The 24,026-nt window shown below is 49.1% G+C and overlaps 1 protein-coding gene and 1 long non-coding RNA gene across 7 annotated transcripts in view; one reads left to right on the top strand and one right to left on the bottom strand.

Moving 5' to 3' along the window:
* SUFU (SUFU negative regulator of hedgehog signaling) overlaps positions 1-24,026 on the top strand; it is a 93,031-nt gene that overhangs the window by 58,909 nt on the left and 10,096 nt on the right. For 2 of the 6 annotated variants that reach the window (XM_039871349.1, XM_039871352.1), the window contains exons 7-10: positions 2,744-2,900; positions 4,738-4,849; positions 17,802-17,936; positions 19,442-19,580. In XM_039871349.1, coding sequence (XP_039727283.1) covers positions 2,744-2,900; positions 4,738-4,849; positions 17,802-17,936; positions 19,442-19,580 — 543 coding nt within the window. The other 4 variants (XM_039871351.1, XM_039871350.1, XM_039871353.1 and 1 more) reach the window with 4 other exon arrangements.
* On the bottom strand, positions 10,592-22,832 carry LOC120609149 (uncharacterized). The gene is made up of 3 exons (XR_005654687.1): positions 22,719-22,832; positions 11,750-11,839; positions 10,592-11,098 (listed from the first exon to the last, which is right to left on the bottom strand). It is a non-coding gene; the product is annotated as an uncharacterized LOC120609149 (long non-coding RNA).

Raw genomic sequence — 24,026 nt, 5'->3', positions numbered from 1 at the left:
TTTATTTGTGAGTGAGTAGAAGTATGGCATGGTTTAGAACTTGCCCCCTGAATTCTATAGAGCACATAAGGGAGCAGAAATTTCAGGCTAAGAAAACTAGTCTCAGACACATGTGTTTTTGCATTTAAAGGGGATAATTTTATTGTATGCAAGTCATAGATCAATAAACCTGACTTAAAAAAATAAGATCACCAGCAACTAAGGAAAATCAATATAGTTGCTATTGCTTGCCCAATATTCACCCTCCACTTCCCCCTTCTCATAAGAATGCAGACTTTCTTTCAGGGAGCCACCCCACTGCTGTCACTACCACCCGGTAACAGAGTAGATGATCTTGACCCGACAGCCCAGGTGCAAAGGGGGTGCCCTGATTGGTCTAGTGATCTCATCCCCTTTTTAGGTATATTTATATCTTAGGCAGTCATACACTAAGCTCCTTCCCTGGGTAGGTTGGCATTCCTTGCTGTGTAAAGGAAGTCTTTATACGTACAGGCCTGCGATTGCCCGCTCACTGTGGCCCAGTGATATAGAATTTCAGTGTTGTCTTTGGTTTCGTAGGAGAAGCACTCTTTTCACTGCAGGTGAATTTCGAAAGCCATATAGAGCATAACTTCCTTTCTTATGGGCTCCTTGTGAAGCAGGAGCGGCAGACAGCTAATAATGTGCCCGGCCTGTGTCTGCCTCCTTCTCCTTTCCCCCACCAATTGCAGGTTATTGTCATCGCTGAACCTTTTATGTCTCCGTAAAAAATCTGGTAGGCCACAGGCAGCTTCCAGGAGTTACACATCCTCTAGGACGGAAGAGAGGTGGCAGGGGAGAGGTAGCAGCTAGACACATAGCCAGCAGTCTCTGGGTTCTTTACTGCAGGCCTGTGAGTTTTGGGGCAGAAACACTACTCATTCACAAATGATGCTCCTCTGTTTTCCTAGTGCCTTTAACACGAAGTGTTCAAACTGCTGCCAGGATCCTCTGTTTTCTCTGCTTTAAATTTGGTTTCCTTGTAGCTTCTGCTTATACAAGATCCAGGAACCATCAAGAGTCTGTTTCCCTAAGCCCCTTGTTCTCTAGCCACTCTGGGATCAATCATGGGACACCGGACTGTTGTTTGGCCCCAGTCATTAAGTGCCAAGTCATTAGGTACTAAGAAAAAACCTGGTCCTTTAAACTAGTAGGGTAAGCAGCCTGTCCTTTCTCTACATGCCAAGAAAAGTTCTCTTCCCAGTCTTAAGGCTCTCCTAAGACCAGCCAGCAGGACCAAGAGCAAGCAGGTATTAGTGAGAAAATCCAGCTTTCTTTCCTGGTGACTCTGTACACCAAGTGGGGACTCTTTTGTGTTCATTTGTGCTAGTCTAGAGCCTGCTTGCAGGTGGTTCATTTTAGAGCTAGCTCCTGTTCCTTTTCTCCAGGCTCTACCACTAGCTAGCTGTGTGCCTAAGCAAGTCCCTTAACTTCTCTGGGTCTTAACTCTTTACTTTTTTATTCAGCTAATTGAGCCAAGAGGCATCCTCAGCTCTTTGTTTCAGTGAGGAGGCCTCAGGGTGACCAGTGGAGAGAGAAAAGCTCAGGTATACCTTGAGCAAACTAGGGCTCACATGCTTCTGCCTGGAGCACAGAGCTTCCCCCTGTCATCAGCCTCTCCCTGTCACTGCTCAGAATCCCCTCTTTACCCAGGCTAATGGTAGCACTGGAAAGGAGGAGAGTATGATTGATGGGAAGGAGGCATCCAGGGCAGGGCCTGGTCTCAAGAAATAAGGACCTTATGTGGATTTACCTTGTGCTTCCCTAGAAAGGACCCCTGGCTGACCAACAGGCCAATTTAGTGCCTGTGGCGGCCTGTAGAGAAGGGCAGGCAGACAGGGAGGTGCGAACACTCTTATTAAGGAGCTCACTCAGGACCTTTATTTGGCCCACATGGCTGTTTATGAACTAGGTTGCTAGAGCCTTCCAGATAATCTTTAATCTAAAGCTCAGCATCACAGAACTATGTTTTACCAGAAATCCCAGGGATATTTGGGTACAATTTTCCTTGAGGCCATTGGGTGAGGTCATTTGGAGAGTGTTTGGACTCAACAGTGCCGAGGTCTACACGAAGGCAGGGCCTCTGGTGGGGTCTTCAGATGGTCACTGCCCTCTAGGCCACCATTTTATTCTAAGAAATGTAAAAGAAACTTCATCCAGTGTCCTTTGCCAAACAAGTTAGCAATGTAGGCAGCCCTGCCCTTCTGCTCTGGTGGCGCTTCATTGTGTGACCACACCCCCTGCTGTCACAAGAAGAAACTGCAGGCATGGAGGCGGGGAGAAGTTGGTCTGGCCTCTCCCACCCGTGTTAGGCTTCCCCCCATCCTCTGTGGCAGCAACTGGCCGGTTCATCCTGGGGTTTTGAAGGACTTTGCCTTTCCTCAGGAAAGTAGTTGCTGGTTCTGCCACGTCAGCAGCGCAGGCCAGTGTCAGATGCATGGAGTTGTGGCTCCAAAACAGGTGTGAGGGTTGATGATAGAGGAGAAGCTTCCCTGGGATTTTCATTCTTCCTTTCATTCGTCGCCTGGTCCCTGGACACCCTGAAGGAGCCCAGTGGCTGGCAGAGACTGTCATGCATTATAACCAGGGCAGAACAAGATCAGAGATCCTGCTCTTCTAGCACTTGTCCCATGTTCAGCACCTACAAAGGACAAGATGGAAAGATGGTGGTGACCTTAGGCCACCGGTTCGCTGAAGGAACTCTGGCTCTTTGGTTCTTTCCAAGCAGGAGAGAGTTGACAAAGGCATTGAGACGGACGGCTCCAATCTAAGCGGCGTCAGTGCCAAGTGTGCCTGGGATGACCTGAGCCAGCCCCCTGAGGATGACGAGGACAGCCGGAGCATTTGCATTGGCACACAGCCCCGGCGGCTCTCTGGCAAAGGTGGGAACCGTCACCTGTCCTTTCTCCTTCTCTTTCCCCAAACCTGGTTTTCAAGCTCTATAAGGTGGATCTCTAACATAAACAGCCCATTCAATAGTTTCTATCCTGGCAGGATTTAAACAGCTTGAGAAGTCTTCCAGGAGAGCGGAATTAAGGGAGCTTTATTGGCCCATTTCTCCTGTGTTTCCTGTGTGTATTTCAAATGCACCACCAGCGGTGACTGTTGTGTTTTAGATTTACCCTTTGCAATCTGAGGTCATGGAGGTAAGTGGAAGCCATAGGACAGTTACAGGGAAAGGCCACAGTCCACCCAAGAACAAGAGAATGAGCATTGGCCACTCATAGAATTGACACAGGGCCCAGCTCTGGCCTGAAAGCCATGCCAGACACGAGGATCACTCTGACCTCAGGCCTTCCCAGGCCTTAGAGAAGAAAGGCCTGAGTGTGAGGCCAGCTTGCAAACTTCCCTGCCCCACCGTCCTGCAGATGCAGTGTAAGCAGCCATAGACAGGGGACCCTATACTTGCCACATTCCAGGTGGGGCCTTGGAGGAGGAGGATATGGCTCTCTTGTTGGAAGCGCACCGTGTTGGTCTTGGCTGTAGAAACAATTGTGGTTTTTAACAAAGGGCATCTATAACTAACTCCAAAAGAAAAGCAGCTGTTTACTTCGATTTATATTTACAGCTTCTCTTTCTACTTCCTTTCTCTATTCCTCTATCTTTTCTTATTCTTTAAAGAATATGATGCCTACAGCCCTGAATAAAATACCTACATATGTGATAGCACTTCGAAAAGGTTTTTCTTTCCATAAAGGACAACTTAAACCCCTGGCACAAATATCTGACCTCTTTCCTTCCCACTTGTTCTAATGGTGTGCCGAGCCCATGGAAGGTTCTGAGAGAATGTCTGTAGTCATTGGAATCATTTAGTTGCTTTTGACAAAAGAGGTAATTTAAGGAGGGATTCATAGTCTTGTCCAAATTTCACCATTATTGGATTTTTTTAATTATAAAAGTAATCCATGCTACTAAAGTCGAACAGTTAGAAAAGTTAATAATCACCTCCATCATCCACTCAGCCCACCTTTTGAGCAACGAGTGTTAATTTGCTTTTTTGTATGTGTTTGCAGTTTGCAGAAGTAAATCTTAGACCAAAATCTCAAACAGGGAACTAGGCTAGTAGGTTTCACCCAAAGACCAGCAAAGCACCTTGCAAAGAAATAATCCCACCAAGGGACTCCTCTCTCATCTCCTGGCCCTTGCCACACCTGTGGAGAGGTAGGGTATCCTGGGCCAAGGTGGGGAAATGACCTCAGCATCCCACTGATCCAGCTCACAGAGAAGGAGGGCAGGGCTAGATACCAGCTGACCACCCAGAACCCAGAAACAGAGTAAGAGACACCTGCCCATTCATGACAGGCCACTTGCAGTCCTTACATCCATCTCAGTGGTTAGAATCCCTGGCTGGTCTTGGGCAATGGCAAAGGCTTTGGCAGTCACTATCTAGAGCTATGTTAATATTAAAGCTGGGGATGTGATACAGGAAGGGAAAGGACAGGGAGAAGAGCCCTTTCTTAGAGAGTGCCCTTCCGAAGTCCAGAGGCCACCCCTTGTCTTCTACAAGAAGACCAAAAGTTTCTTGAGAACATGGTACCTTACACGCCCTGTGTCCTCATGTTATACTCACTCCATCTCACAGCTGATGCCTAGAGCAGGCTCAGGAGGCCTTCTTGGGAGCCTTTCCCCAGCACATCTGCTGAACCAGGTTCTAAGGGCAGGGTTGGAGGATACTGGGAGCCCAAAGGGCCACCAGGCAACTTAGTGGTGTTGTTGCAGACACAGAGCAGATCCGGGAGACCCTGAGGAGAGGACTTGAGATCAACAGCAAACCTGTCCTTCCACCAATCAACCCTCAGCGGCAGAACGGCCTCACCCATGACCGGGCCCCGTAAGTTCCCCACCCCCAGAGGGGGTTAGTAGAGCTTCATGACGGCAGTGTCCCAGGGCTGGGACAAGGGGGCAGTTTTGTCCCGAAGGGTCTGTTTCTGTGGCTTGCATGAGAGAGAACAATGCTGATAGCCCTTGCTGGATGGGCCCAGGGTCTGAGGCACATGGATCTGTGGGTCATAGGAAAGAGCCTCAGAGCGAACCCAGCAGAGCAGGGATATAAACATTAGTAAATATTTACACGGGCTGTGTGAGCAGACAGGAGGCCAAGTTGGGGCAAAATCTGACTTGGGCCTCCCAGCCTTGTGCGAGCCATTGTGCTGAGTACGGCCGCCCCGCTCCTTATCTCAGTCTCGGCCAGAGTTGCCCTTCCTTCCTTCCTGGAGCCTGGTCTCCGGCTGATAGCTGCAACCCCAGGGGCCTCCCTGTCTGGCCAGCCCCATATTGGATGCCTGCTACTGAGGCCCTTCTTCCTGCCTCCCTTTCATGGGGCCCAGGGTAGGGAAGGGAAGTCCTTTGCAGGCCTCTAGGAGCCTCAATAGCCCTTGGGAGAAACCAAGAGGTCAAATCCGTTTCCTGCTAACCTCTCTTCCTCTGATAGGGGACAAATGGTGGTCAGGGCTAGAGCTTGGCACCCCTCTTTGCTCTTAGTCCCAGGGAAGCTCTAGGGAATAGCTGCTGGCAGGGGATACCTGGGAGCTGGCAGGCCAGAGCAGGGACCTTGCTGCCAGGGAGGAAGTTTCCGTGCTCTGGGCTAAAAGGGAAGCAGCTCACTCTTGCAAGACCATAGTGATCCATCCTTCTTCTAGAAAGTCTTTGTTACACATTTGCTGTGTGACAGGCTTAGGATCCAGGGGTCCATCTGGAGTATAAGCTCTTTTAGGGACACGTGAGCTGAAACAATTTAATTAATTAATTGGTATGAGTGTGGCTATAGATGCAATTTGTAGGAAATAGCTACTACTTTGAATTAAAGCTCCAGATGCTCATTCATGAGCTCCAAAAGTGGTAGTGATTTAATGCACTACAGAAAAGACAAGTCAACGTGATCTGGAGTAGTTAGAGAGGGCTTCTCAGAGAAGGAAGAACATGAGATGGACCTTGAAGCTGCCCTAGAATTTTAACAGGCAGAGAAAGGAGCTGACAGGGCAGGAGGCCAGGCCAGGTTAAAGTGAAGGCTGTAACTTGGGAATAGACTGTGGAGTAGGGAGAATTATTCTGGCAACAGGGCAGCCCAAGATGCCTCACCTGGTGAATCTGCCATCTAGAAGCCATGAGAATTGAGCTCTTTGGCAAGAATCAGGAGAAGCCTCCACTGCCACTTCAGAGCAGTTTTCAAGTCCAGCCAGTGGGTTTCTCCAGCTAGCTGCCTTGGAGTAACTGGCTTGAGGTACTGTGATCTCCCTTGGCAGCAACAGATGGCCAGGCTGAGTCGTGGGGCATCTGGAAACTCTCCACCTGTGAGTGTGGACCCTGTCCCATGGCCACACTCCTTCTTGTGCCCTGAGCTTGGCTTCTCCTGTGAAGCCCTATTGGCACTAGTGATGGGCCAGGAGGTACTCAAAGGCCTAAAGGCTCAAGCATATTGCCTATAACTTGTAGACACAATTAGTCCAGATGGCCCTCCCAGTTCTGGAAGGTCTTGGTTTCTGGGCAGAAGGGCAAGGACTCCTGTGGAGACACACCCCTCTTGTATATCTGGGATAGGCCTGGGATCTCACTCCTTGTCTTAGATGAACTTCCAGCTGCCAAGACCCCAGACACTGCAAGGGAGCACAAGGCTCTGGGTTCCTTGATGCACACATATAGCCCAGACTCAGCTCCTCCTGACTGGGCAGTAGGCATCGGATCTGGTCCAAGGGCTGTCTGTAGATACAAGGCAGAGGCTGCAGCCTCTACCTTTTGGCCCCGTTTGCTGAGCTGCAGAGACATGGGTGGGAATAAACCAGAGGTGCTAGTGGGTTGGGGTGTCTTCCCTCCCTGCAGCTCAAGTACCTAGTCAGATTTCTAAAGTGCCGGAATCTGCAGTTTGGAGAGAATCAGAACATCTCCTCTGAGATTCTCAGTGCTGGTTACTAATTTGTTAGCAACTGGTTGAAAAATGGTTCCTCCTTCTTTGCCAAGAACATTTTCCAACACACCCCTCAAGTCTCTCAAGACTCCAGCTCTCTATTATCTCAGGATCGATGGTGATGGACTCAGTTTAGATTAGCAAGCACAATGGTAATATCTGTGCTGCCCACTCTGGGACCTGACCCCATTTCAGATAAACCACATGGATTGTGACTGAGAAAGCCGACCCCAAATGTGCTGGCACCGGTGTTTGCTCCTCTCCCTGTGGGGGAGCAACCAGTATGGGCCTTATTGTATCTGCATGTCTGATTTTCCTTTAGTCAGGCTTTCGGGGCTGGGGTGCTCTGGTGCATGGGGCTTTATGAATCTGACTGGTCTAAAGAGGCTGTAGTTCAGGGGAGCTGATGGAGCCTGGACATTAGCAGCTGGGCTCCAGCCTGTTTGGGGAGTCAGGTACTTGCTCTTTTCATACCTCAATAGCAACTAACAGTTAAATAATACTTACTATGTGCCAAGTAATGTTCCAAGTGCTTTATATCATATGAATTTAGTTCATCCTCATAGTCACTATTCGTAGTAGATAATCTTCTAAATGAAGAAACTGGAGTACAAAGAGGCTAATGAGTAACTTGCCCAAGGTTAGAAAAGGGTGGAGCTTATGGCAGCCTATCAGCCATTAACATGGTGTGATAGTCCTTACTCCATGATCAGGGACCCCGTGAGGGGCACACAAGTCTGTGTCTCAGAGGTAGTAATAACCCCTGCTGATGGACCTCATCTAACTAGTCAGAACATGAATAGAGACCTTTCACATGACACCAAGGACAAGGCTAAAGCCCCATGTTAGAAGCTTACTGTTCATATTTAACTCTAGAGAAAACATGCTGGGAGCCTTGTGCTTCCAAACCCCAGCGATAACAAGCTATGTCATAACTGGCTCATTTATACCAAAATTACTAATTGACACAAAGCCTGTTTTCTTCCTGTTCAGAAACAAAACCAACCCTATTTCTTGCCCCTCCACCACCTTAGAGCTTGGGGATTTCTTTCTTTCTTTCTCAAGGCCTTACTTCCTGCTTCCCAGAAAAGCAGGCCCCTCTGGGCAACCTGCTCCTCTCCCACCAGCCCTTGCCAGCCCTCCACCCACTCCCTTCCCGGAAGGAGAGTCCTGAGCCCTCTTTGGGGCTCCTTCCAGCATTTCACAACCCTTGCATTCCAGCCGTGAAATTTGTATCTGGCTTTTCCCAAGATGATCAGTTGAAAAGTCTCCGTGGCCTTGTTGGCGCCTCCCTTCCCACTGCCTGCCCGGCCGGGTTCCGGAAGCATGAGAAGCAGCTCCTCTGTGCCACTGAGGAGAGCCTCGCTCAGGGACGGTGCCTGCCAGCACTTGTAGGGACCTGGGAGGAAAAGTCACTGGGCATCTTCTCGTCTGAGATTGCCTGGTTAGACATGGAGTGTTCTACGGAGTCTGGCCTACGCTCCCCAGCCTCTCTGCAGTGAGTTGGGACATGTGAGTGTCTGGCACATCGTGTGGGGAGGTTTGCATTTCTATGAACTGTTACTCTGATGCTGGGAACCTGCAGCAGTGTCCCAGGACCTCCTCCTCCTCCTGCCAGTGACTCACCAGCTGAGGTTGGGGGACTTTAAGGAGCTCCGTGGGTCGCATATCCTCCCATAGAGGGCAGGACTCACACACATGTGTGTACTCGTGTACACGTGTTGGCGGGGAAGGTTCCCGATTGTGGGAAGAGCACTTTGTAGTTGAGATACCTTTAAAAAGCAAACTAACCATCATTGCTGAGCCAAGTGTCTCAGTCTCGTGGAATTGCACCAACAGCTTTTAAGGCATATTGTTTTCTTTTTGCCTTAATTTCCCAGAGAATTAAGATTTTGTAGCATGAATTCTCCTGTTGTAACATTCTCAGCTGCATTCTCCCTCCAGTACACACACACGTACACACATAGATTTCTCTTCATTTTTATGAGTGTCTCTGCTCCCATTTGTTTGGCCTCTTGGATGGAGTGACTTTGCTGCCTCGGTTCCTGAGTCTTGAATAGCTTGTGACCTGGCTGGGGAGTCATCCTTTAGAGAAAATTGTGTTTTGTTTTGCTCAGCCTTGAGGCCCATGAAGATTAATTAGGAGAAGAGAATATCTAGTTTGCATCCAGTGAATTGGATGAAGGAAGGTGAGTTTCCATCTGGGAAAACAGCTGGGCTGTTGCTATTGATGTTTGCACGCAGAGCAGTCTTCAGTAACCCTGCTCTAAGGGGTCTCTGGTGTCAGTAGTGCCCAGCCCAGAGCCTGAATCTGTCACATTGGCTTCCCTCATTCTTCCCATGCTGGCGAAGTACAGTTGTTTTCACTAGAGAGAAAACCCAGAAAGAAACAGGCCTGCTCTCAGGGCCCCAGCCAGGCCCTACAGGACTGATGGGAGGGGCCCAGGCCTCTGTGATCTACATTTGTCATACTAAGTGCCTGCCTTTATGTGCCTTTCTCAGAAATATACCTTTAAAAGGGCAGATCAAGGGGCTCCACAGCAAATCCAGCTCTGGTGAATGTGTGTTTGAACTCCATTCTTTTCTCCACTTCCTCAGAGAGATGAAACTGTGGCCATTGTTAACACCCCAGCCTTAGAGTTCATGGGCAGCGCGTTGAATTCTCCATCCAAACTGTATCCCCTGTCCTCAAGTTGCACAGTCAAGAGTATTTTTATCACCCATCCTTGATCCTCGGTGTCACCCAACACTTTAGCAGTGAGTCACTTCTCCAGGGAAGGGAAAAGGGAGGCTCGAAGGCGAGAGCTGGAGAGAGGAAGTGACTCAGTGTCTCAGAAAATGGAAAGCCAAGGGCTCTGGTTAGAGTAGGCTCGTTCAGGAAAGCAGGGGTCTTAATCACCTCCCAAGTCAGAGCGCAGGTTGAGGATGGAGATCTGTGGTGCCTAGAGGAGTTCACAGTTGATTAAGGAATCCCCTAATCTCAGTGCAGGTTTTCTCACTCTGTCATTTTCAGCTACACTCTGTCCCACTATTCCATCATCACATTCCATCCTTACAATGTTTGCAATGAAAATACTGCTTGTTATCATTTGGTTATTGGTTTACCAATAACCTTTTGAGGCCTTTTACTCCTGGTATAGTCACCATCAGGAAATTTCTCAGAATGACCGGGTGATACAGCCTTGTTCTTCACAGTAACTGTGGAGGTGAGCTGGTGCCCTCATCCCCACCCACACCCTGTTCTAATCCTGCCCTCAAGGCAGACCTGCAAGTGGTTCTTTCTCTGGAAAGTTCAGAGCTTTCGTCAGCAATCTGAAAGCAAAAGGAATAATCTCCCAGGCTACAGGCAGAAGCCAGAGGTTGGGCTGGGCTCAGCAGGCAAACCCACTTCACTTCTGAATAGTTGCCAACCCTGATGCCCTGGTTCCTGCTCCTGGGTGTCCCCAAGGAGAAGGCCTCAAGTCGTGTGGCCAGTACAGACGTCACCAGTGTCACAGTACTGGGATTGTGGCTAAAAGGAGCCTTGGTGGTTCAGCTCCTCTCTTTTCCACCCTTGCTGCCATTGATAGAATATGACCAATAGCCTTAGACTAAAATGGAGAAACTAAAACTTTTCAATCCGAAGATACCAGGGTGGAGAGGAAACCTGGATAAGGTTCTGTCAGTCTGTAAAGTGTGGGTGGGGTGAACAAGGGCATGTACTGTAAACTATACACTGTACAAGGAATTAGGACTTTGTCTTGACACTGGAGGGAGAAAGTGTTTCAGGATGTGTAAAAAGTCACCTTGTACAGTGGGAAGTGTCAATATAGAATGTGTTACATAGACAGGTGGTAAAGGAAAAATACATGGAAAGATTTAGATCAATTCCTGAACTACCAAGGTGTGCCTCTAAGCCATCCCATATATAAACCACCCCTCGATGCTCCTAGTACAAGAGGACTCCTGGCCTAGACAAATTTTTGTGGCTGAGCAGCAATTTTTATTGAGCATTGCCATGTGCCAGGCAGACCCTGTGTTGTAGGCTGTTGTTGTCACCATTTTACCAATTAGAGCACGGTGGCTTAAACAGATTGTATAACTTATCTAGAGTCAATAAATGGAATAAGTGTCAGAGCCAAGATTTGAACCTTGAGTTGTTTGACTCCAGATCCAGGCCTCTTCATCACTGGCTGCTGCCTGTAAAACAGGATAAAAGTGAAGAAGGTACCTGCCAGTTCCCAGGAGGAAGAGAACTGAGAAGAAGACCTTGGAAGTCTACATACCAGTGCACAGAGCAAAACTGATATTTTAGTTTGCTTGGAAACCCAAAATGTGGTAGCTCAGAGGGGACCATTTGGCTGAGGAAAGCATACTAAAAAATAAACTTTGCTAGAGGATATGCTCCATCAAAATGAGTCAGGAAGACGTGGGGTATAGGAAATGGGATCCAGCCTGAGAAAGAGGCAAGAGGAATCACCAGGGTGAAGGTGAAGAGTGATTGGTGATGACAGCTGTGCAGCAAGAATGGAAGGCAACCAGTTCAGACTGGGGTAGTTTGGAAGGATCGTCTGGAGAAATGCCTTTAAGAAGATAATATTGATAAATACTTATGCATTTGAATGTTTTGGGAGAATTTATAGACCATTGGTAGTTAATTTAGGATTGGATTAGTGATAAACACATAGAAAACCAGGACAGTTATTAAATCCAGGAAAAATAGAAAATTATACCAGAAAGGAAGAATAATCATAGTATACTATATGGCTCAGTTGTAAATAGCATTGGTATAGTTTCACATAATAATGTAAACATTTAATACTGATCCAAACAAACTTACAGTACCCTTACCTTGGGAAGATGGAAGGGTGGGATGGAAGAGCACTAAAAGCTTGTCTTCCATAGTGGGAAGTCAATAAGTGAAGCCTGAAAAGGGATGACCTGGAAGGAGAAATAAAATACATTAGAAATATTGAGGAAAACACCAAAAGAATCAGCTAACGGATGAAAGTGGTTGTTTCAGGGAGTGGGGGGAAGACTGGTGACTACTGTAATGAACCTTATAGAACTTTTTGACTCTTTAAACTTTACAAAAGAATAGTTGAAAAAAAAAATGTAAAGGAAATGCTATTATAGGAGCTGTTACAGCTTGATCTGCCCAGGAAATAGAAAAGTTGACATGTCCAGGTAAAAATCAGAAAATTAGCACTCAGGCAAGCCCTGGTCCTACAGAGGAACTTCAGTTTTCCCAGTATCAGGCTATCAGCTGAAAATGAGTAGTACATAACCCTCCAGCAGGCCTCCTGAGAGCGTCTGTCTTGAGGTAAAGGAAGTGATGAGGGACACTCGGCTGTGCACCTAATTCTGACCAGCAAAGAGGTTGATGGGGTAGAAGTGACAAGGCCTTGGGAGAAAGCAGCTTGGGCAGCCTGAGTTCAGGAAGGAAAGACCTGTGCCCAGTACCTGCCCAATAGTCCCCACAGGGAGGGTCCCCACAGCCTTTTAGGGGGTTTTGTTGAGTGTTAAGTGAAAAGGGAGTTCTGGAAGATGCTGGCTTACACAAAATGAAACCAGTTCATTTGCCCTCTATAGTCCTAATAGTCTTCAAAATGCCAATATTTTTTGAGTCTCTAATCTGAGATGCAGCATATTACATCCAGCCCTTGCCACATCTGCTTTTCTAGAAGCTTCTCTTAAATTAAAATTTCATCAAATTCCCTTTGGGAAGCCCTGCCTTGGCTTCTAGGAAACGGTTCTTTTTAAGAGTTCAGAGAAAAAATAGATGTGTCTTCATGGCCTTGAAACCCCCAAAAGAAAGACCACTCAAAGAGATGGGAGGTTCTTAAGGAAAAATACTGTGGTTACATTTTTAGGTGGTGTCAGGAAGACCTGGGGATTTTTCCTCAGTCCTTTATTTGCTCATTGTGTGACCTTGGGCTAGTTATTTAAGTATAAGTTTCAGTTCATCTGTAAAACTGAGGAAAATAATAGGGTCATTATGGAAATGAGAGGAATCGAAGTACCTAAAGAGTTTAGCTTAGGACCTGTACCGCATTCTGCACTCAAAATGTACCTCTTAATATTATTTTTGTGAGTAGTCTCCTAAAGATTAAAAAGAGGTGTAATACCTCCAGGGACCAGTATAGATATGTAGAGAATTCTTTACATAATTCAAATTTTTTGAAGAATTTGGAAAAAAGCTGAAAGGAGAAGTATGTTACACCAGCACAGACTTTAAGGAACCAGGGTCAAGAAAAGCTGCAACTCAAGAACTCAGTCTTGCAAAAAAGTACTATGACCAGCAAGAAGGACTTTATTTTTTTGTTCTTCTGTTTGGAACAAGAAGAAGAAAACCTGGGCTCCACTGTGTGGACAGAATAAGGTTAATCAGTGGCAGAAATAAAGTAAAATTTACTTTAGTTCTATTATGTTTCCATCTCAAAAAGAATGGTTATCAGACCAGGAAGGGTCACACAGGCATTGATAAGAGGATCGAAGCCATGATTTTAGATCTCCTGGTCCACAGGTATTGTGTCCCAGAATCCCAGGCAAATTGACAGATAAGATTTGTGAGGCCGATGTCAGAAATCTTTAAATCTTTGAAGGAATATGAGAGACTGGAATTGGCAGACTCAGAAATTTCAGGATGCAAAAAGTATCTTTGATGCTCTAGATAAGTGAGCTTGGTGTCAACTCTCAGGGAATATTCTAGACTAGATTATTCAGCAAGTAGGCTGTGAACACTTTTTAAGGGAAACAGTGAGCCCTGAGAATCAGCATGTATTCATTAAGAGCCAGATCTGCCAGACCATCCTCACTGCCTTTTTAGGAATAACTTACCTATTTCTACCAGGTAGACGAAGGAAGTACTGTATATAGGTGCGGTGTACTGAGACATTTTGGGAATGTCTTCTGGTATCGTTGGCAAGACAGAAAAATGTCCACTGAGCATCTGGGAGAGTGAAGGGCTTGGTGATAGGATAGGTTGGGTTGATTTATAATTGATTGGAGAGTAATGATGTCAGTCTTTCAGCTTGTCTGCCTGGCCCTGTCCTGTTCACTATTTAATCAAAGCTTGGGATGAGAACATTGATGGAAGTTTATCAGTTTTGTCAGTAATATAAAGTCAGGAGGGAATGCCAATAAGATGTATGCCAGAGTCAGGTTTCAGAAATCTCCAGACTGCTTAAAACACTAGCCAGATAATGCAGAGTTCTGCTCGTAGATCCAGATAATCCACAGGACCTAGAAGATGGGGGCAAGGAGGTCTAAACACAGACCATGGGAGAAAGCCTGAGGGAGAATTCGTTGACAGGGGAAGTGCAGTATGATTTGATAGTACAATGAGGTTACAAGGAATGGACATTTTTGATGACAGTTTTAATAGAAATAAAATATCCCAAACAAGGAAGCTCATAGTCCCTCTGTGATCTGCACTAATTAGGCCACATACTGTATTTCCACATATGAACCTTCACTTCTAGACATGACACTCTGGCTTTACAAGCTAGAATGAATCCGCAGGAGAGTGATGTGGATGGATGGAAGATTCCAGAACCTTGTCTTAAAAATATAATTGAAAGTTGGGGCCACACATACTGTTGACAGGCTATGAGAGTGGTTTCAGGGATTTAAAAGGCTGTCATGGAGGGAGAATTAAACTATTCTGGGCAACTTGAAAAAGTAGTTGAGATGAAAATTGTGGGAAGGCTGATTGTGCTCTCTAGAAGGAAGGTGGCCCTGCCTATGCCTCCCTCAGCAGAACAAACGCCTCAAGAGTTTTCGTTGATCTGTAGTGGGTCAGGCCTTCCCAGAGTACCAGTGGTTGACCAGGTCCTACAGTGTCTTCTCAGGGAGTCAGGAGCCCTTTCAAGCCCCATATCAAAAGTCCCCTTTCCAAGTTTAGGACAAGAACCTTTGCTCAGAAGAGGGAACCGACTTGGCCAGAGGCAGTTGGATGATGGGCTCAGGGTAAAGGCAAACAGTCTATATTAAGCTGTCAACATTCTTGCAGCAGGAGGAGCACATAGACTTTTAGATGCAGCCGGCTAACATTGTTAATGCATTCCAGCTATAGTCTGAGCACCTGTTACATCGCAGGCACTGTTAGATGCTTTGTTTGGGTCACCTCATTCAATCCTATAACGAAAGGGTATTGTAATTTATTTCCATCAAGAGGATACTGAAGCTTAGGGAGAGTTTAAGTCATCTGCCCGAACTAGTGCTGTTAGCTACTCTGCTTCCTGGGGCAGTAGTTCATCCTTCATCTTCTGGCCCCATATCTCCAGCGGTCCCATTGGGTGTGGATCATACTTCCTGGGAACCTTCTCCCTTCCAACCCCTGAAAGCTCTACCTTTTCCTCCACTGGGAACTCAGGGAGAAAACAGCCCAGCTGAAAATTAGGCCATGCTGGCGAGCATACTACTTATTTTTTTATGACTATATTAAGCTAACAACCATGCAAAACATTGCAAACCTGTGTCGGCTGCAGATTTAATACTTCACCCAGCCCACACAAATAATTCATGCTTCTGCATCGATGTCCAGAAAAAACAAATCAGCAAAAAGCTGAGCTCTTGCGTGTGTGTGGAGCAGCCGCATTTCCACTGAAGCAGCATGCCGGAAATACCCAAGCTCCAGGACTGCAGATCTAGCGTTTTGCAATTTTTTTTTCTCTTGAAAGATTAAAGTACATTTTCAAATGATTGAAGCTTGGTGGGAGGTGTAAATGTGGGCACTTGTCACATTAATTCTTCAGATGATTAAGTTCTTTTCCATTTCTTTAAAGCTGTTTGCAGTTGGGTTTGATGTCCTTGGTTCTGGGTGAGTGTGTTGTAGCAGTTACCAAGGTGACTTTAGCTGACTTTCAACAATTTATTTTTCCCTCCAGCTTGAGATGTCTCTAGTCCTGTGTGCTGTTGATTCTTCTCTCCCAGCCCCACCCCTCCTCCCCCAGTTGCTATTCATCAGCATTTTTGCCTGTGCCAGAGAGGCGTGGATGCTCCCTCTAGCAGGCCCCGCAGGCTCAGAGGCCCTGCCTGGCAGCCAGGCCTCGACCCCTTTCCCCTTTCGGGAGCGTGGTGGTGGGAGCATGGTCATATATCTGCATGGACCGAGGTCAGCGATGGCACAGGGAAGTTATTGTAAGAGTCACATCCTGGCTCTTCCACTTAAACTCACTTTGTGACCTTAGGCTTGTCACCGCGCCTCTCTGAGCCTCATTTTTCCCATCTGTAAAAGAAGGGTGAACCGTAGAATCTACCTGGGGTGTTCACTGTGAGGACTCAGGGAGTGACTCTATGGACTCCTTGCCCTGGAGCAGAACAGGGGCTCACCAAAGGAGGAGTGCTGTCTTTCAGGAGTTCTGCTCCTGTCTGGGCCTTGAGGGCACCCTCTGAAAGGTGGTGCTGGTGTCCTTTCCTGGGAAGGGAGGCAGGAGGCCTAGCAGCAGGGTGTAAGTAAAAGCGCTGGTCAAAGGCCCAAGGCTCCCACGCTGGCCTGCCACAGACCAGCTCCGCGGCCTTAGACGCATTACTGGCTCTCTTTTGTAAAGGAAAAAGAGTAAACAGCCTCAGTGTTTCTTTCCAGTGCTGAAATTTTGTGTCCCTCTTGACCAGAGCATTTTTCTCCTCCTCAGGTCTTGTGAAAGGGTTTGTCAAAGGAGAAGCTAGACCAAAGGGCAGTTTTGGAATTGGCTTTGGGAAACCAGTGGAAGGGAATGCTTTGTGAAAGAGCAGTCACATACATCTGGGGGTGGATCCACCCAGCTGGTGGGAACAGTCTCCATTACCTCGGGGACTTTTATAAACCACTGCCTCAGTGAGCCCTGTGCTCTCCAGTGTCACCCTCCATCCTCTTGCCTGCTGACTGCACATCCACTGGGGAAGTCCTCTGCTTCTCAGGATGCCTCATTGGCCACAGGCCCCAGCACTCAGCCCCCCAGTGTGTGAGGAGTTTGGGCCTGCTCCTCACTGTCTGTCCGCCTGTCAGGCCCAGACATCCTGGGTGGCTTTGGCTGCTTGAATGATAAATAATTAGAGCTTCTTACCCAGTGTTTTGATGGACACTGGGGAATTGTTCTGAGATTCACAGCCTGAACCAGGATCCGGCCTTTTGAATGGGATCAGTGGGTAACCCTCATTTCGGGCTGAGGCAGATTTGAGAGGTTGTCAATGGGGGCAGCTGAATTTGAAAGAGCAAAATTTAGATCGCAAAGGGACCCCATGGCCCAGCTGTGGGACGAGCTATTGGTGGGAAGCAGGACAGGAGGGAGTGTGAAGCAACAGTGAGGAAGACACTGGAACAGGGCTCCTAGGGCCTCGAAGCCCAGCAGGGTGGTGGCCCAGTTCTGCTGCCCAGCTAAGCCTGCTGGTCTAACTCCTGAGAGCCTGGTTTCCACTCCGTCACTGAAGGCTATATCATTTCCTGGGTAGATGAAGAATGAATATGCAAACTCAAGAGCCTGCTCTGATGTCACAGCCTTTTTAGGGTCATCTGGAAAAAAGCACTTGGAGCCATGTCTCCTGGTAGGCGACATGGACCCCAGCTGTGGAGAACTCGAGATCTGAGGCTCTCGAGCAGGGGAAGAAGGACTCCCAGAAGCGCATGCTTCTATCATACAGGAGAACAAGTCACTGTGACATAATGTTTATAAAGTGTTGACCATAGATGCCAGCTTTAGAACCAGTTTCTTATCTGTAAATGATATAATAATGCCCACCTCATGGAGGCGTTATGAAGTTGCTTGGCAAGTTCTTGGTGGATAGTGGCTATTGTTATCATCGGTCACCTTCATTGTCATTGTTTAGGACCCAAACCTGAGTGACTGTGATCTTCCTCCTTCCTTCCTCCTTTCTGCAGTCTTCACCTTGTGCTAAACCTGTTCCTGTGCTTGCTTCACAGGAGCCGCAAAGACAGCCTGGAAAGCGACAGCTCCACGGCCATTATTCCCCACGAGTTGATCCGCACGCGGCAACTTGAGAGTGTACATCTGAAGTTCAACCAGGAGTCAGGAGCCCTCATTCCTCTCTGCCTAAGGTGAGCCCTACAGCACCCATCTTGGCCTCAAGAAGCCACCATGCCTGTACTTACCATCTCCCGAACACCTAAGTGGAGTCTGGAGCCCAGGGAGGGAGGAGGACTAGTCAGGAAGCTCCATGTGGGCCTACGGGGGAGCCTGTGGACTCTGAGCCAGCCAGTAGCCCCCAGAGGGCTGAAGAACTCTCCTTTACCTAGAGAAGTATCCCTCAACCCTGCTCCCTTAAGAAGGTTCAGTGAGCTGAGGAGACTCAGATGGCCCTGCCAGAGTCAGAGGTGGTAGGGCAGGGGCTCTGGTGGGTTGGGCTCTGTTTTTTCCTGCTTGCTGCTGTTCCCATGCAAAACACTCAGTTCTTCAGACCCAGTGGCCAGCCTAGCAGACTCCTTGAGGGACCAGGAAGCCCAGCTGTGTTTCTTCTGCTACTGTCCTCAGTGCCAGAAACCCAGCCCTGTGGCCAGAATTCAGCTCTCTGCTTGGGGATGCTACACTGGGCTGAATCTGTTGCAGCTGGCTTCCTCCACAGCCCTCAGGGGTTCCACCCTCACTTTTATTGCAGGGGAGGCAACAAGAATAACTCGAAACTCAGACGACAGTGACAAGGAAGGAAGAGGGTTGCACTGGTTTGGACCCTCCACACTGTCCCTGGAGCCTGGGGAAGGAGCTTGGATGGTGACCAGCCTTGGCCCAGCCACCCTGGGCAGCAGAGCTAGTGGTCAGGATGAATGGCGGCTGGCAGGGCCCCCCGCCAGGACCCAAGCCGTTCTCTCCCCAGGCCCCTCTCTGAGCCAGTTTCGGGGCCTGTAGACTAGCAGAAGCGTTAACCTGGGGCAGCTTGAGAAAGCGAAAAGCACGTCTGCTTCCTTTGCTGACCGGCAGCTGCCCAGCCAGTTGCCCCTGCCTGCCCTTCCCCCAGGTGTATTTCCAGACTGGAAATTAACACTAACTTCTTGCGGCTCCCTCAGAGTAACCCCACTTGGCTTCAGCTTTTTTTTTTTTTTTTTTTTTAAGATGTGCTTGTGGCCTTGGGGCTAGTCATTGAAATTTTGTGGGCAGGCCCAGGAGCAGGTGGAAGATTCATCCCTGAACTCAGGCGAAGGCACTCCACCATCATCCAGGAGTGTGAGAAATTAGGAGCTACTTCATTCCTGTCCTCCAAACAAAGGGGTTATGACCTCTCTCTTAGCTCTGGGCATGACCTTGGGCACATTGCAAACTGCCCTCTCTGGCCTTAGTTTCCGGGATATAAAAGAAGTGGACCCTTTGAACGCTGACGTAGTGTCCCTGCTAGCTATGAGTGCTTTGCAAGAATGCTAGGAGAGGACTTGTGAGACGTTTCTCTTAGAAAGTGTTGAAATGAACATGTTTGGTTAGAGTCTCCTGTTAGTGGACAGGCGGGCAGTCAGGAAGGCATTTGCCAGGCACCCTTTCCCAGGGAGCATAGCCCCCACAGTCCCTGAGCCTTGGCCAGGCCTGCTGCTCACTGTCTCCATGTTCCCACCCCCAGGGGCAGGCTCCTGCATGGACGGCACTTTACATATAAAAGTATCACAGGTGACATGGCCATCACATTCGTCTCCACTGGAGTGGAAGGCGCCTTTGCCACTGAGGAGCACCCTTACGCAGCTCATGGACCCTGGTTACAAGTGAGAAGACTCTTTTTCTTCTCCCCACCTCCTTTCCATGGGCTCTTCCTGCACCCGCCCCCTCCCTCTCCTCCCTTGGCGGTTCTTGGCAGCTCCCTTCCTGAGGGCTAGTTATGAGAAGCCTTGTGGAGTGTGGCTGCTGCTGTTTATCCCATCAGCTCCAGGAGCACTTTTTGGCCTCTCTCCTATCACTTGAGACATGAATAATAACTCTCCAGGCCCTGGCCATTGGTAGTTCTCTTTGCCAGAGAAATCCAGGTTTGCAAGATATGACATGTTCTGCACCCTGGGTAAACCAAGGTGTAGGGAACCGAGGGTGAAACAGGATGGAAGGAAGTATGGAAGCCACTCTTGAGTACATATATGGAAATCCCACCAGAATTCCTAGAAGGCGGGCATGTGGACCTAGACCTGGACCTGGGATTAGCAGGTCTCAGCAGGCAGAGCCTCTTCCCACCCCTCATCTAATGGCTCTCCTATTCCTCCTGATGGAAACCCAGCTTCTCTACACAGAAGCTGCTGACTTGTCCAGAACACGTTGTTCCTCCTTTGCTTTTCTGAATGGAGCACAGCTTCAGAGCACTGCCAAGCGGAGTGCTGGGGCCTGGGAGCCATGGGCCTCCTTCCAGCCCCCACCCTGTTTCAAGTCTCACAGGTACTCGGCCTGGTCCAGCACACTCCCTGATGTATTAGAGGAACAACATCATTTTTTGTTGTTTGTTAGAGGTGCGAGAGGAGAGACACTCTACCTTACCTCTCTCAGAAATATCAAGAAAGGGAACCTGACCCTAATCCTAAAGGTGACCTGCCTTCTTTGTGGTGTAGGGCTAGGAGGTGGGGAGAGTACAGTAGAGGGAGAGTTGTGTGGGTGTAACCTGGTCTGGGGGGGTCGTCTGAAGCATATATACTATTAATGTAGGCAGGCTTTCTCTCCGCCTGTGTGTGTATGGTCTTGTAGCTGAATTTCTTCTTTAGGCCCCACTCCCTCCCCCACAAATACTAACCTTCAATTAAAACAAACAGCAAACAAAGGACACCAACCACATTCCCCAGACTCAGCTGAGGTAGAAATGGAAGCTGGTACTTTAGGGATATTGTGTACCATAAATTATCCTGCCTTTTTCCACTGTTGTTATTACATTGTTTCATAACAAAATTACTTTGAACCATAAAGTTATAAATACATTTTAAAAGTCCCTCTTGGTAACATTAGATTTCTGTCTATGTGGTGTTGGTAGTTACTGTAGCAAAAGCTCTGAAGTGTAACATTTGAAATTAGCCCAGCTCAAGTGGAAAGGGCCTCCCACCCCAGCACTGTCCCAGGCTGCCAGGCTGCCTCTGGACAGTAGGAAGGGGGCTGGCCTCTTGCCTAAGCAGAGCTGGTAAGGAGAGGGAAGGTGGGAACCATGCAGGAGATCCCAGCCCCTGAGAGTTCACAGGTCATCATTCCCAGTAGATGACAGAATGCTGTCCTCAGATAACATTTGTGTGTATTGAAGGTTCAGGCACATTTTCTTGGCAAAGTGGGGTCTGGAGTCTCCCAAAACTCAAGAAGAAATTCCCCCTAGTTATATTTTACGCAGTCAACTCTGAACCTGTTTTCGGAATCCCACCTCCCGCTTGGGACATCTTCCTTCCCTGAGGAGGGGGCTGGGTCAGCATCTCCAATTCTCAGCAGCCTGGGGATCTTGGACCCCAGAGGACTCAGCAGATGTCACGTCGCCCCTCAGTCCCCCCAAAGTTCTGGACCCAACCCCAATTCCCAAGCCCTTTACTCCTGACTGCTGGCATTCCACTCCAGCGCTACTCCTCTTCGCCTCCCCAGCAGCCCCTCAGTGAGCTTGAGCACTCAGGCACTGCTGACTCTCATGCACGTGGTCCCCTCCCATGCACTGTTGCCTGGGGAACCGGGAGCGGTGGGAACCAGCCGCTGGCCTCGGCATGTTTCAATAAAGTTGCTGTGCTGGGAGCTGCTTAATCAAAGGCCTGTGTTATGGGCTCATTAGTGTGGTCCACCACAGGGGCCAGCTCACAGGGGAGCTCCCAGGAAGGCTGGCTGGGGCCCCACTCCCCAAGCACATACCCTCACTCACCAAGGGGTTTCTCAGGCCCTTTCCAAGAAGTCCTGGGAAACCCTTCACCCTGCCCCCAGCGGGTCCTCAGCTGTGGAGCCATCACCCACAGCCGCCTTCCTCCCCACCCTCAAAGCAGTCAGCGTTTTCTGCATCTGACCGCCAGCCTGCGTTCCCTTTAGGGTCTTGCCGCTTTGGTCACAGGCAGCTCTGTAGCTTGTGGGACCCTGGGCCTTTAATTACTCGTGTGCCTCTAGGTCTCCCTCTGGAGCTGGCTGTCTCCCTGGAAGTCTGCAGGACCTCCTAGAGGCCTGGGGTTAGGCTCATCACCAGTGAGGGCCCACTACACTGGGCCAAGAAGGGCCCCATTCCCCTCTGAGGGGAGACCCTAACACAGAGGCCTGCCCTCACCCCCTCACTCTCTTGCTCATGCTCCTAGGATCGAGCGTACATCCTTGGGCCCTGTGTGCCTAGGCCTGTTGGGGGCAGAGGAGCCAGAAGCGAGCAAATGCAGCAGACCCAGGACTTAAAGAGACTCAGACTTCTGTTTTCTTTGTCTGCTGCTTGAACCTCCCTGTTGGTCCCAGCTGAATCGGGAGGGGCCAGGATGACTTTCTTGCATCAGACTTCAACAGCCTTGGAAGCCCTCATTCCCAGCCTTGGCACCTTGTTCTGGCTACCAGCCCAGGCCTGTTATCTCTTGGGGAAAAGGCATGGCAAAGACACCCTACATCGGGGAAGAGTGACAAAGGGGAGGCTGAGAGAAAAAGGCAGAAGCTGAGGGACTCTGAGCCCTGTCTGGAGTTCGTAAGTGGCCCCAGACAGGCCTCTACACCCACCTGCTCCTGGGCCTGCACCTGCCCTCCATGATTCTCCCCTCCCCTGTTTCTCCAGCATCAGGAAAGTCAAGGCCCCAGCACACAGGAAGACAGGGCCATCTGCAACCTCCGGGTGAGCACAGTGGACACTCCCTGCTTCCTGGAGGAGCTGGAGAGGCAGGAATCCTGCTCCAACTCCAGAGGCTCTTAGGTTCCAGAGGTCGACACCTTGACTCCATCTGCCTTACCATCTGCTGTTTTCTTCCTCACTGAGATGGGAAAGCATATCAGCAAACTCCAGAGCTTTGCAAAAGGGTCTTCAGCTGGGGGAGGGCTGCCAGCATTCTCTCCTGTACACCTTCCCCTAGCATTCCTCATCCCAGTGGCTTTAACAAGCCTCTCTCCCTTGAGTCTGTCATCACCAGGCTGTTAGTCCTCTGAGCAGAAGCCTGGCCCAGAGCTGAGTCGTTCATCTGTCTTCAGCCAGGATTGAACTGAAGGGGTTGAAGTTGGCCTCAGAGGTCACATGGGGGTCACATCACCAAATATGAGAATATTTTTTTAAAGCCCTGCAATGCTTTCTCAGCTGTGTGGTGTCTGACAGCTCACCCAGCTGGCGCCCCATTCTCAGTCATTCGCTACCAGCCCTGATGGGAGGCCCAGGCTTGGGAGAAGATGCCCAGCAGCTGTTCCAAGTGGGCTCTGCTGCTTCAGGCCAGGTTTGGAGACTCACTGCTGGGCTCTTCTCCTAGCCCAGTGACTGACTCACCAGTGTCCTTTGGACAAGCCCCTGCCCTCTCCTGTCCCCATCTGCCTACTTGGACATTTTGTGGAAGACACTTGGCAAGCCCTGGCCCTGGCCCTGGGCAGCTCCTCTTCAATGTCTCTGCTGTTTTTTCCTTCCACTGGTGAACCCGCCCACAACATGTTCTCCCTGGAGGACTTTGCCTAGGCTGTCATGGGGACCACATTGTCCAGAGGTATACCCTGGGGACCTCATTGTCCAGGGGTACACTCACTAGGGTTTAAAACTCAGCGCTGTGCCTGGAGAAGTACAACACCCTCCCTCTCAGAAGAGGACTGGGATGGCTGGCTGTGCCCTCACCAGCAACAGCCAGAGCAAGAGAAGTCTGAGCCTGCTCCTGGCCACCAAAACCGACTTCTCACCACCCACCAAGAACAGGAAATGAGTGAGGCCTTGCTGTGCCACCACTGCAGCTCTACCTGCCACACACACACCTGCCCTCAAGCCTGGAGGGTCTCCAGGCTATTTTCTGATTTGTGTCGGGCCCGTTGGGGTGAGGAGGATGCAGACTGGACTGCTTCCTCATCCCTGCCTCCTCCACTGCCATTGTGGGTGCCAGAGCAGCTCCTTGGCAAGCCCTACCCTGTAAACAACACATTTCCTTCCCTCAGAGAAGGAAAGGGAGGAAAAAAGAAAGCCAAACTTGTTGGGAAGCAAGAACAACGTGTCAACATAAAGGACAAACAAAGCCCCAGACAAAGTGTGGATTGTCATTCCAAGGGGAAGGAGTGGGCATTGTCAGCACTGTATG

Source organism: Pteropus medius, unplaced genomic scaffold, assembly GCF_902729225.1.
Source record: "Pteropus medius unplaced genomic scaffold, Ma_sr-lr_union100, whole genome shotgun sequence".
Lineage (NCBI taxonomy): Eukaryota > Metazoa > Chordata > Mammalia > Chiroptera > Pteropodidae > Pteropus > Pteropus medius.
The sequence above is the reverse complement of the archived record's forward strand: the minus strand, read 5'-3'. Positions and strand labels throughout refer to the sequence as shown.